A 12,415-nucleotide genomic window follows, 5' to 3' on the forward strand; every position below is an offset into this window, starting at 1 on the left:
CCACAAAAACAGCCACTTGGCTTTGCAGTCGCACTCAAACTTGTTACCCCTCAAATCTCTGAGAACACATTAAAAATAAAAGCAATTTTCTGGCAAAGGGGTTGCAATCCAACGTCAACAAATCCTTGTAAGATTTCGCTTAGAAATACGGAAACAGCGGAGATTTTACAGTGGACAAGAAATGAGAAGTAACAGAAAGGGATCTTTAAAGATGAGGCGTTGAAAGATGTTGTTTGCCGATGAACCTTAATTAACGAAAGTGCTTTCTGTTGTGGATGTTATTTATTTGCCACAAGAAGGCAACCCCCCCCCACACACACCAAATTAATCATTCAAGCTGATTAGACTGAGAAAGGATTTTCAAGGAGAAATAAAACATAGAATACAGACAGCCTCGACTTACGACGATAATTCAGCCCAGAATTTATGTTGTTAACTGAGTTTTGCCCCATTTTACAACCTGTCTTGGCCCAGTTCGTTACGTGAATCGCTGCAGTTGTTAAGTTAGCAACAACAGCAATGGCTTCCTCATTGATTTTGCTTGTTGGAAAGTCGCTAAAGGGTGATCACGATCCAGGGATACTGCGACCGTCATAAATATGAACCAGTTGCCAAGCATCCGAATTCTGATCACAGGACCGTGGGGATGATACGGTACATTCTAGCAATATTGATATATTTCAAATAAGTACATTCCTCAAAGGAAAAGCATTCAAATCAAGCACAGACTCAGCCAACGAATGAGAACAGACAAGCTCCTTGTTATCCCCATTTTCAAGTCCAAACAGCTAAAATAAAAATTTCTGAATGCTGAGATCAGGGTTAAAAATCCACAAAACAACAAAACCACGGATTGCAATTTACTTACAGTTCGATCAGAGAATCTAAATCGCTGAAGATGTCCCTTGGCAAAGCTTTAATCTGGTTATTGGCGAGAGAGCTGGAAAAAAGCAAAGTTAGTCGTTGCAATAATTTTGAACACCATTGAGGCCATGTAGACAAGACGCTGAATTCTGTCACGCTTGCAGGGCTATTATTATTAACAAGAACCATTCGCAGGTTCTCCATTCCCAGTGTCGACATAGAGAATAAGAAAATTTATGGACAAAATTAATAACAACTTTTAAAGTGGATAGAAATCCCAAACATTTCAGCAAGGTCTGACACTAGGAATCCATTGGGATATTTTTTTAAATGAACTTCGTACCGCATATTATCTTACACAGTGTGCCTTGACTCATAAATCTTTGATGTATTTTCATTAGTCCTTCAGCTATCCAATCTTTAACAGATAACTAATTTATGAGGGATCCGAAGGAAACACTGCCCAAGAGATCATAAAAACCTTTTAATTCACTTAGACCCGTCACTCCAGTTCAAAACTGATTAGCTTAAGACTAGACACGGCTGGCTAGGCATATTATTACAGTAAGGGGGAAAATGTCAATAAGCACTACAAAACCCATCTTGGAAATGCCGATGAGGAGCTGTGAGGGGCAGAGAGCTCAAGCCTGACTTAAGGGCCTTCCAAAACCTGACTCCAAACAGAGAAAGTTTATTGTCTGTCTGAGTTTGACATGCAAAATCTAGACATTGCTGGTTGGTTCTCAGCTCAGTATTCCATGCACTAACCCAGTCCAGGTAATACAGGTGAAGTCCTCGCATTACGACCAAAATTGAGCCCCAAATGTATGCGGCTAAGTCCTGGGTAGGCCACCTTGGCTCTTTTATGACTCGTGGACTTCAACTCCCAGAATTCCTGAGCCAGCGTGGGGGAAACTTTGGCCCCTTCATGACTCATGGACTTCAACTCCCAGAATTCCTGAACCAGCGTGGGGGAAACTTTGGCCCCTTCATGACTCATGGACTTCAACCCCCAGAATTCCTGAACCAGCGTGGGGGAAACTTTGGCCCCTTCATGACTCATGGACTTCAACTCCCAGAATTCCTGAGCCAGCATGGGGGAAACTTTGGCCCCTTCATGACTCATGGACTTCAACTCCCAGAATTCCTGAGCCAGCCACGCTGGTTCGTATTAATGACAGTCGCAGTGTCCCCGGGGTCACACGATCCTCTTCTGACCATCAAAGTCAAGGGGGGGGGAGGAAGACCGTCATAAATGTGAACCAGTTGACAAGCATATCTGAGTTTTGATCCCGTGACCGTGGGGAAACTGCGAGGGTCATTAAGCGTGAAACACGGTCATAAGTCGCTTTTTTTTCACTTCGAACGGTCATCAAACTGTACGTGAACGTAACAGCATGTTCGGTTTTAAGCAAGAAATAAATTAGCTTAAAAAACAACAACTCACAGATGAGTCAAGTCTCGCAGACCACGGAAAGCGTTCCTTGAAATGGTTTCAATTTTATTCCCTTCAATAAATCTAGGCAAAAAGAGGGATGAAGAGGCATAAAGAGAAGAGGTTAGGGGGGGGAAAAGAAAAAAAAACCCTACCAAAATTGCAGGACGCTCAAGAGCAAAAAACGGAAAGTGTCAAGAATTACTGACTCTTTAGATAGATAAAGGCAGGGCTTTTTTGTCACAGAACGCTCAGAACGGAGTTCCGGCACCTTTTTTGGATGGAACCTTGTAGGGTAGGCAAGGCGGGTTGTATGACACGTGTGTGAGTTCCGGCACCTTTTCCTTTGACAAAAAAAGCACTGGGTAAAGGAGATAAGGTAGCTTTTATTGTCTTTTTTTTTTTTACTGTGGGCACCCTGGCCCGCATTAAAAATGAAATTCTGTTGCCTGCTCTCAAAACGAAGCGTATACCTACCCATAGACCTAGATAATGCGCACATGCACACGTCATATACCTATACCTGGGGCAGCACAATGTAAAGGATATGTGTATATAATTTATGTTCTTATTTGTATTTTTTACTTGTGTGTAGTGTGCACTGTGGACAGCGTTTAATTTCATTGTGAGTTACATAATGACAATAAAGATATTCTATTCTATTCTATTCTATTCTATTCTATTCTATTCTATTCTTATTCTATTCTATTCTATTCCGTTCCATATTTTCTATTCTATTCTATTCTATTCTATTCCTTATTTCTATTCTATTGATTAATTCTATTCTATTCTATTCTATTCTATTCTATTCTTTCCATTCCATATTTTCTATTCTATTCTATTCTTCTATTCTATTCTATTCTATTCTATTCTATTCTATTCTATTCTATTCTATTCTATTCTATTCTATTCTATTCTATTCTATTCTATTCTTTCCATTCCATATTTTCTATTCTATTCTATTCTATTCTATTCTATTCTATTCTATTCTATTCTATTCTATTCTATTCTATTCTAATTCTATTCTATTCTCTATTATCTATTCTCCTCTTCACCTGTTCTATTCTATTCTAATTCTATTCTACTCTACTCTATTATTCTATTTCTATTCTACACACACACACGCACACAGTTTGTGCAAACGGATTGCGTGTACATCCCGTTGCCTGCTGCTTGCATGAGTGAAGATGCACACAAGCACGTGTTCACCTGCCACTTCCATGGCCCGGTTCCGAATGGCTGAAAGCCCGGTAGAGGGCCAGGGAATGGGAAGACCTGGATTAGAAGGTCCTATCTTTGCTCTCTCTCTCTCTCTCTCCCTTTCACACACACATACACACACGCACATGCACCAGAACATTTGCAAATGTGAAGCATCAGGATGTTGGGGTTGCAAAGATGCAGCACCCGCCCTCTTGCCAGCAACAAATTTCAGTAGGAGGCAGAATTTGTGGCGTGGCACGAGTCGCAATCGAGCAGAAATGTCTTCTGTCGCTAATGATCCCAAATAAAACCTTCGCTCTTTTAAGTCTTCACGCGAGGTAGTAAAAGCAGGCGACTTACAGGTACTCCAGATGAAAAAGCCCACTGAAGGCGTCGTCCCTTATGACGGTAAACGAGTTAGAATTCAGCAGCCTTAAAAAAAAAAAGAAAGGGGGGGGGAATGGAGATCTCAAGTTTAAAAAGAAAACACACTTACATCACTGTAGCTGGTCCTCAACTTACCACCACAGTGGAGCCCAAACTTTCTGAGAACATTGTGAAGTGAGTTTTGCCCAGATTGTTGGGGGCAATTAAGCTGACTTTGTAATAATGCCGCTTGGGGTGTGTGTGTGAAAGCCCTAATAAGCAGGCATATACATAGAATGAAGGCTACTGCGAAGCTTGTAAGCCGCCCTGAGTCTTCGGAGAAGGGCGGGATATAAATGGAATTAAAATTAAAATTAAAAATTTAATGTCCTTCCTTGCCACAGTTATTAAGGGAACCTCTGCGGTTGATAAGTTAATAACCTGGTTGTCCCAAAGGGCCTTTTTTTTCAGGAGGCAACTGTGCTTTCTCGTTTTTCTTTGAAGAGGTTTCGCTTCTCATCCCAGAAGCTTCTTCAGCTCTGACTGGAGGGTGGAAGAATGGAAGGACTTATACTCCTTGCAGACGGCTGGTCATTTGTCTCCTTTTAGAGAGGCGTTGAGGCCACTTGGAGGTGTGTCTGTGTCCTCAGGGTCACCCGAGTGCTGCAAATGGGTGTGGAATACAGTCTTAAGAACCCCCACACCCATTTGCACCACTCACGTGGACCCTGAGGACACAGACACACCTCCAAGTGGCCTCAACGACTCTCTAAAAAGGAGGCAAATGACCAGCTGTCTGCAAGGAGTATAAATCCTTCCACTCCCCACCCTCCAGTCAGAACTGAAGAAGCTTCTGGGATGAGAAGCGAAAGGTCTTCAAAGAAAACAACGAAAGTCCAGTTGCCTCTTGAAAAAGCACCTTTGGGACAACCAGGTCCTGGAAAATTGAGAATCTCTCTAGACATTTAGTAACCTGGTTGTTAAGTGAAACCGGCTCCCCCATTGACTTTGCTTGTCAGAAGGTCGCAAAAGGGGATGGCGTGACCTTGAGGCAGTGCCTCCGACGTAAGCACGAGTCAGTTGGCAAGCGTCTAAGTTTCGATCACGTTTAAGTCGAGGACAATCTGTACAGTTAGCGTGGTCTGTTAGTAATCAATCCTTTTCTTTTCTTTTGGTATAGGACCTATTTTGGACTCCTGTTCTTTGATTAGAGAAGCTTCCACGACTTGGGATTTTTGCAGCTATGAAGGATAGCTGCTGCCAGAATCTCTTTGGACCCGGCCCGCGGCTGAGCTTCCGAAGAATTTTGGGACTTCTAGAACCAAAATATCCGAAGTTGGCACCAAAGGCTGTGCTGGAACGTGACAAAAAGGATTAGCAAGATTAGGAAAGTCTTTTGAGATATAAAAAGCAGACCGTGACTCATCTCTATTATCTTAATACAGGTATAAATTTCTGTTGCCAAGGGAGACATTTGTTAAGGGCGCTTTGCTCCATTTTATGACTTTTCTCGCCACAGTTTGTTAAGTGAATCCCTGATGTTAGATTCTCTCTCTCTCTCTCTCTCTCTCTCTCTGTCTATCTCTATCTTTATATCTATCTATCATCTATCTATCTATCTATCTATCTATCTGTCTGTCTATCTATCTATCTATCTTTATATCTATCTATCATCCATCTATCTATCTATCTATCTATCTGTCTGTCTGTCTGTCTGTCTATCTATCTATCTATCTATCTATCTATCTATCTATCTATCTATCTATCTATCTATCATCCATCTATCTATCTATCTATCTCTATCTATATACCTCTATCTCTGTCAGTCTATCTCTATCTTTATCTCTCTCTCTCTCTCTCTCTCTCTCTCTCTCTCTCTCTCTCTCTATCTATCTATCTATCGGAAGAAAATATACAAACATATATATCCCTAAGGACGGAATTGTCTTCTAAATCTTTCCCATCCTGCTGTGAAGAGAACAGCCCAAACGTATCCACCTTCTTAATACTTACAGCAACTGCAAGGAAGGCAAGTGAGAAAACATTTTCTCTTTTATTTCGGGAAAAGTTCCATTGACCAGGCTCCTAGAAAGAGACAGCAGGAGAGAAAAATCAGTAGGAGCCAAACTCAATACTTGTTACAAACATCCCCAGCCTGGTGCCTCCAGATAGTGGGATAATAAGAGTCGGAAGGGACCTCGGAGATCATCTAGCCCGACCCCCTGCTCAGGCAGGAAACCCTATACCAGGGGTAGGCAACCTCGGCTCTTTTATGACTCATGGACTTCAACTCCCAGAATTCCTGAGTCAGCATAGCTGACTCAGGAATTCTGGGAGTTGAAGTCCACGAGTCATTAAAGAGCCAAGGTTGCCTACCCCTGCCCTATACCATTTCAGACAAATGGTTGTTCAATCTCTTCTTGAAAACCTCCAGTGTTCACAGCTTCTGGAAGCAAGCAGTTCCACTGGTTAATTGTTCTGACTGTCAGGAAGTTTCTCCTTAGTTCCAGGTTGCTTCTCTCCTTGGCGAGTTTCCATCCGTTGCTTCTTGTCCTGCCTTCAGGGGCTTTGGAGAAGAGCTTGACTCCCTCTTCTTTGGGGCAGCCCCTGAGATAGTGGAACACTGCTAGTCCTTCCTTTCCCTAGACTGGCCATACCCAATTCCTGCAACTGGTTTTCATATGTTTTAGCCTCCAGTTCCCTGATCCTCTTTGTTGCTCTTCTCTGCACTCTTCCTAGAGTCTCAACATCCTTTTTATTATCGTGGCGACCAAAACTGGATTCCAAGTGTGGCCTTACCAGGACCTTATAGATGTCTGAGTGACCATTTCCATCACCAGCAGTTATCCTTCTGGGAAGGATGGGACTTGTCCTCCAATGCAGGACACTCTCCCTTGCTCCCCTCTCCCTTTACTGGGACCCTGCCCCTTCCATTCTACCCAACATCCGGATGTACATTTCCTATTAAGGCCACGAGCTATCTTCCAGAATCCCGTGTCACCATCTCCGCTCTTTTCCCCCAAAATCTCAACATCTTTTCTGTAATGTGGTGACCAAAGCCGGACGCAGTATTCCAGGTGTGGCCACACTGAGGCTTCATAAAGCCCAATGCTTCCTGTGATTTTGATCCCATGCCTCTGTTTACGCAACCCAGGATTAGGCGGGTTGTGTGTGTTTTTTTTTGGCTTAGAACTTCTTAGGCTAAAGTTTCTCGCTTCGAAGGGGACTTTTTAATTTTAAAATAGGGAAGCATTTTAACGCCACTGGCCTTTGGGACCAGGCACGGATTCTCCTGGAGCCGCCGCCGCCACCCCATCCCCTGAGGAAGATGGAAAGCCCTTTGGAGCCAAAGAATCTAGGGCAGTGTTTCCCAACCTTAGGAACTTGAAGATGCGTGGACTTCAACTCCCAGAATTCCCCAGCCAGCATAGCTGGCTGGGGAATTCTGGGAGTTAAAGTCCACGCATCTTCAAGTTCCTAAGGTTGGGAAACGCTGATCTAGGGGACCCAATCCTGCTGGCTCTTTTTCCTCGCCTCCCCACCAGCGAATGGCTGGCGGGCGGGTGGGTGCAAAAACGCTATCCCCTCTTTGCAGCCCCTGCCCCGCCCTCCCCACATTCCCCACGCGGGGGTGGGGTGGGGGTGCAAAGTTGCTGGCCCTCCTTTGCAGCCCCTGCCCTCCCCACATTCCCCACGCGGGGGTGGGGGGGGTTGCAAAGTTGCCGGCCTTCCTTTGCAGCCCCTGCCTCGCCCGCCTGCCACTTACAAGGAGCTGATGTCTCCGGGGAGGCTCCGCGGCACGCCGGCCGACCCCACGCAGATGACGGACTCCTTGGTGCAGCTGCAAGTGGCCGGGCAGCGGAGCAGCTTCCTCAGCTGGGCGCGCTGCACCAGGCACGCCGCCCCCGCCAGCAGCAGCAGCAGCAGCCGCGGCCAGAAGGAGCCCCCGCCGGCCATGGTGCCCTCTTGGCAGCCTCCTCCTCCTCCTCCTTCTCTGCTTCGGGTCGAGCGAGGCTGCAGCCGCCGGGACCGCCGGTGCTGCGGTGCTGGTAGTTGCTGCGAGCGGCGCGCGAGCCAGGCAGCATGCTGCAAAGGGGGCTCGCCCGAGTCGCTCCCAGCTCGCGCTCTCCAGCCTCGCGCTATTCGCTGCTGCTGCGGCGTCGGCCAGGCCAGCAGCCGCGAGACGCTCTCGCCAAAGGCTTTGCAGCTGCTTCCAGCTGCTGGGGCTGTTGCGGCGGCGCGGCCGCCTCCCCGCCTTGGCTTTTCCGCCTCCCGCCGGTTCCCCCCCCTCCCTCCTGAATTATTCAGCTCTTTCCCCAAGGCTCCGCGGAAAGAGACCCTTGGCTTGCCAGGGGAAGGGGCGGTGCCTGCCTGCCTGCCTGCCTGCCTGGTTTTTTTTTTTTTTTTTTTTGTTAACCCGAGTCCAACCTGGCGAGGGAGGCTGGGCCGAGCAAGGGATGGTGGAAATGAGAATCGAGCAGCATAACTTGGGTGCCACCCCACCCCACACCCCCCGTTTTGTTGTGCATCTGCAGGGTTTAGAATGGGGTGAGGACATCTGGGAGGGAATTAGAATAGAACAGAACAGAACAGAACAGAATAGAATAGAATAGAATAGAATTTAGGAAATGGGAATAGAATAGAATAGAATAGAATAGAATAGAATAGAATAGAATAGAATAGAATAGAACAGAATAGAAATTAGGAAATGGGAATAGAATAGAATAGAACAGAATAGAATAGCATAGAATAGAATAGAATAGAATAGAATAGAACAGAACAGAATAGAAATTAGGAAATGGGAATAGAATAGAATAGAATAGAATAGAATAGAATAGAATAGAATAGAATAGAATAGAATAGAATAGAATAGAATAGGCAGTAGAATAGAATACGGCATAGAATAGAATAGAAATTAGGAAATGGGAATGGCATGGAATAGAATAAAACAGAATAAAAATTAGGAAATGGGAATAGAATAGGAATAGAATAGGCAGTAGAATAGAATAGGAAATAGAATAGAATAGAATAGAAATTAGGAAATGGGAATAGAATGGAATAGAATAGAGTAGAATAGAATAGAATAGAATTAAGGAATAGCTATGCTGGCTGAGGAATTCTGGGAGCTGAAGTCCCCAAGTCTTAAAGTTGTCAAGGTTGCAGACCCCTGGATTAGGCGACCCTTGGCAATACCCTACTGGGCTTCCCCCCACCTCTGCCCATTCCTAGTTGATGGAATCAGGAATAGGGCAATGCCCACAATGTTAAACGATTTATTCCGTTTTTATATGGCAGGAGCTGAGACAATTCCTGGCAGTTGGTGTCCGAATGTATGAAGCTGAAAGCAATACGCCAAGGTGAGATCACATCACAGTTGAAAATGCTCTGAGCCTACTGACAGGAGGAGACAGCTAAAATTAAACAAAAAAAGTGGGGAGGGAGCGCCATTGGGAACGAATGCAAGTGGATCCCTCTCGGTTTAGAGCTACTGGATCTGATGAGACAAAACAGATCCTATATTAGAGCACATGGATCAAAGGGCATTAGGGTTTGGGCTGAGACCAAAGTAGGACCTCAATGGACCTCCTAATCTTGCTTTTTCTTTCTTCTTTCTTTCTTTCTTTCTTTCTTTCTTTCTTTCTTTCTTTTCTTTCTTTTTTCCTTCCTTCCTTCCTTCCTTCCTTCCTTCCTTCCTTGTCCAGAAAAGTAGAATCTCAATGTCCTTGCTGTTAATTTTCTTTCTTTCTTTCTTTCTTTCTTTCTTTCTTTCTTTCTTTCTTTCTTTCTTTCTTTCTTTCTTTCTCTCTCTCTCTTTTTCCTTCCTTCCTTCCTTCCTTCCTTCCTTCCTTCCTTCCTTCCTTCCTTCCTTCCTTCCTTGTCCAGAAACGTAGAATCTCAATGTCCTCTTCTTGCTGTTAATTTCTTTTCTTTTTCTTTCTTTCTTTTTCTCTCTCTCTTTCTTTTCCTTCCTTCCTTCCTCCCTCCCTCCCTCCCTCCCTCCCTTGTCCAGAAAAGTAGGATCTCCATGTCCTCTTCTTGCGGTTAATTTCTTTCTTTCTTTCTTTCTTTCTTTCTTTCTTTCTTTCTTTCTTTCTTTCTTTCTTTCTTTCTTTCTTTGTTTTTACGTGGCACGTTACATTCTGAATGCGATTCAGAAAGTCCTTGTCATACAACCACAACTGACCCCCAAATTTCTATTGCCAAGCAAGACAGTTGGACGATTGCATCGTTTCTTCTCCCACCACGTGCGTGCGGGTCACTTTTTAGCCATTAAACCCTTCTCTCCTCAACTCATTCCGTGTTTACTGTTTACACTTAAGGACAGTCTCTTGTCCTCCGTGAAAAGCAGCTTTCTCTCTCTCTCTCTGTGCGCCCGGGGTGTTCCTCTCTTCTCAAAAGAAGACTTACTCTAGGTAAGAAAAAATGCTTTTAGATAAATTGGAACCAACAGCAGCAAGCGCTAATACAAAGTTTTGGAAACAGAAAAATGAATACACTAATTGATAAGAGTTGTCTTCGTGTGGATTTTGAATTTTCTTCTCCTTACAACAAAAGCTTCCTTCCTCCCTTCCTTCCTTCCTTCCTTCCTTCCTTCCCTCCTTCCTTCCCTCCTTCCTTCCTTCCTTCCTTCCTTCCTTCCTTCCTTCCTTCCTTCCTTCCTTCCTTCGTCTCTCCCTCTCTCCCTCCCTCTCTCCCTTCCTTCCTTCCCTTCCTTCCTTCCTTCCTTCCTCTCTCCCTCTCTCCCTCCCTCTCTCCCTTCCTTCCTTCCTTCCCTCCCTCCCTCCTCATCTAACCAAATTTTGTATGCGTCCAAATTTCCACCATTTGCTTTCCATTTTACACAGTCACCATCAAGCTGTATATTTAAAGGTGGAGACCTAAAAGCCTCCTTGCAGTGTAAAGGCATTGCTCTACGTTGTTGTTGCCATGTGAATAATAAATAACTAATGATGCAACGTAGTTTAAGGAAGAGAAAAAATAAATAACAGGATGACAAGGCAGTTTACAAAAGCGATGGCTTGCTTTATTTCACTTTCTTCGAGAGGTTAATTGACCTTTTCCCAAGCAAACAAGTTAATTTTCCCATCTCTGCTAGCTCCCATCATCTGCACCAACCATTTCTCTATTCTGGGTCTTTCTAAAAGTCTCCATTTCTGAATAGTCTTGCAGCGTTCATCATATATAAAAATAATCTTCCATGATGTCTTCTAAAAAGGTAAAGGTTCCCCCGCACATGCGTGCTAGTCGTTTCCGGCTCTAGGGACCGGTGCTCATCTCCGTTTCAAAGCCGAAGAGCCAGCGCTTGTCCGAGGACGTCTGCGTGGTCATGTGGCCGGCAGGACTAGACGCCAAAGGCGCACGGAACGCTGTGACCTTCCCACCGGAGTGGTCCCTATTTTTCTACTTGCATTTTTTACGTGCTTTCGAACTGCTAGGTTGGCAGAAGCTGGGATGAGTAACAGGCGCTCACTCTGCTACGCGGCACTCGGGATTCGACCCGCCAAACTGCTGACCTTCTGATTGACAAGCTCAATGTCCTAACCCACTGAGCCACCATGTCCCTATGATGTCTTCTAGTTGTCCATTAATCCCAACAAGAACAACAGAAGTTCTGCTTTCAGTTGACTCTCTATACCACTATAACCCCCGTTGCCATGGATTGAACTGGGCAAAAATGGTGCACCAGTTGCATGGCTGGAAAACCATCCAGTGACCAGTTTTGGGACTTCGATCCTGTAGTCATAGCTACCATCTTGACTTTTCTGACCTTCGCCTCCCAGGGATCTCCTCAAAGACACGTTCAAGGGTAAAAATTCAAAGCCAAAAGACCTGCTGCGTATTCCCGTGTGGACTTTAATGACTCATCGTTATCGCAAGCCGAGGGGAATGTTTTAATTTCCAGCTCATTTGCGCTGGAGATGTTTAAGAATATCCTCTAAAATGACGAAAACGTGACCTTGCCATAATTATGAGTCGCTTTAATCCACATGCAAGAACGCACGACATTACCCGTAATCCAGATAAAGCTGTTTACTTTTATCGATAAATCAATTACGGTCTCATTTATTTATTTTTTTAGCCGAGAGAGGAATGTTTTCAGTACAGACTTTCTGAACCCAAATCCACTTAACATTTTCCCAAGAAATGCCGAAAGGCAAAATAAGAAATTATATAAGAATTATATCTTGACGAACAGACGGTTTAAAAATACAGGACGGTATGGAGCAGAAGCTTAACTTGGAAGCTCTTGTGGTTTTATGTTATGAAAGGAAAGTATGTTAACAGGAGTTAAATATTCTGGCGCAGATGTCTGGATTAACAGGGATATCTGGGTAGCCCTTGACTTAAGTTACAACACCAAGTTACAACACCACTGAAAAAAGTGATTTATGATCATTTTTCACACTTACAACCATTGTACCCTCCCCACGACGGTCGCAGTGTCCTAGGATCACGCGATCCCCTTTTGCAAACTTCTGACACGCAAAGTCAAGTGGAAAAGCCAGTGTTTCACTTAATGGGCCATGCTGCTAACTTCTTAACTGC

The 12,415-nt window shown here is 44.5% G+C and overlaps 1 protein-coding gene across 1 annotated transcript in view; it reads right to left on the reverse strand.

Moving 5' to 3' along the window:
• LGI2 (leucine rich repeat LGI family member 2) overlaps nucleotides 1-7,831 on the reverse strand; it is a gene marked incomplete at its 3' end in the record, with an annotated part of 12,052 nt that extends 4,221 nt beyond the window's left edge. Inside the window, exons 1-6 of the mRNA XM_083367674.1 lie at nucleotides 7,635-7,831; nucleotides 5,882-5,953; nucleotides 3,863-3,934; nucleotides 2,312-2,383; nucleotides 869-940; nucleotides 1-58 (exon numbers count right to left, since the gene is read on the reverse strand). The exon at nucleotides 1-58 is cut by the window's left edge and continues 112 nt beyond it. Of these exons, the coding sequence (XP_083223800.1) occupies nucleotides 1-58; nucleotides 869-940; nucleotides 2,312-2,383; nucleotides 3,863-3,934; nucleotides 5,882-5,953; nucleotides 7,635-7,825 (537 nt within the window). The 5' untranslated portion in view covers nucleotides 7,826-7,831. The remainder of the gene's footprint in view (nucleotides 59-868; nucleotides 941-2,311; nucleotides 2,384-3,862; nucleotides 3,935-5,881; nucleotides 5,954-7,634) is intronic.
• Nucleotides 7,832-12,415: the final 4,584 nt, after the last annotated feature.

The sequence above is a fragment of the Vipera ursinii genome, assembly GCF_947247035.1.
Source record: "Vipera ursinii genome assembly, chromosome: 7".
In the NCBI taxonomy this organism is placed as follows: Eukaryota; Metazoa; Chordata; class Lepidosauria; order Squamata; family Viperidae; genus Vipera; species Vipera ursinii.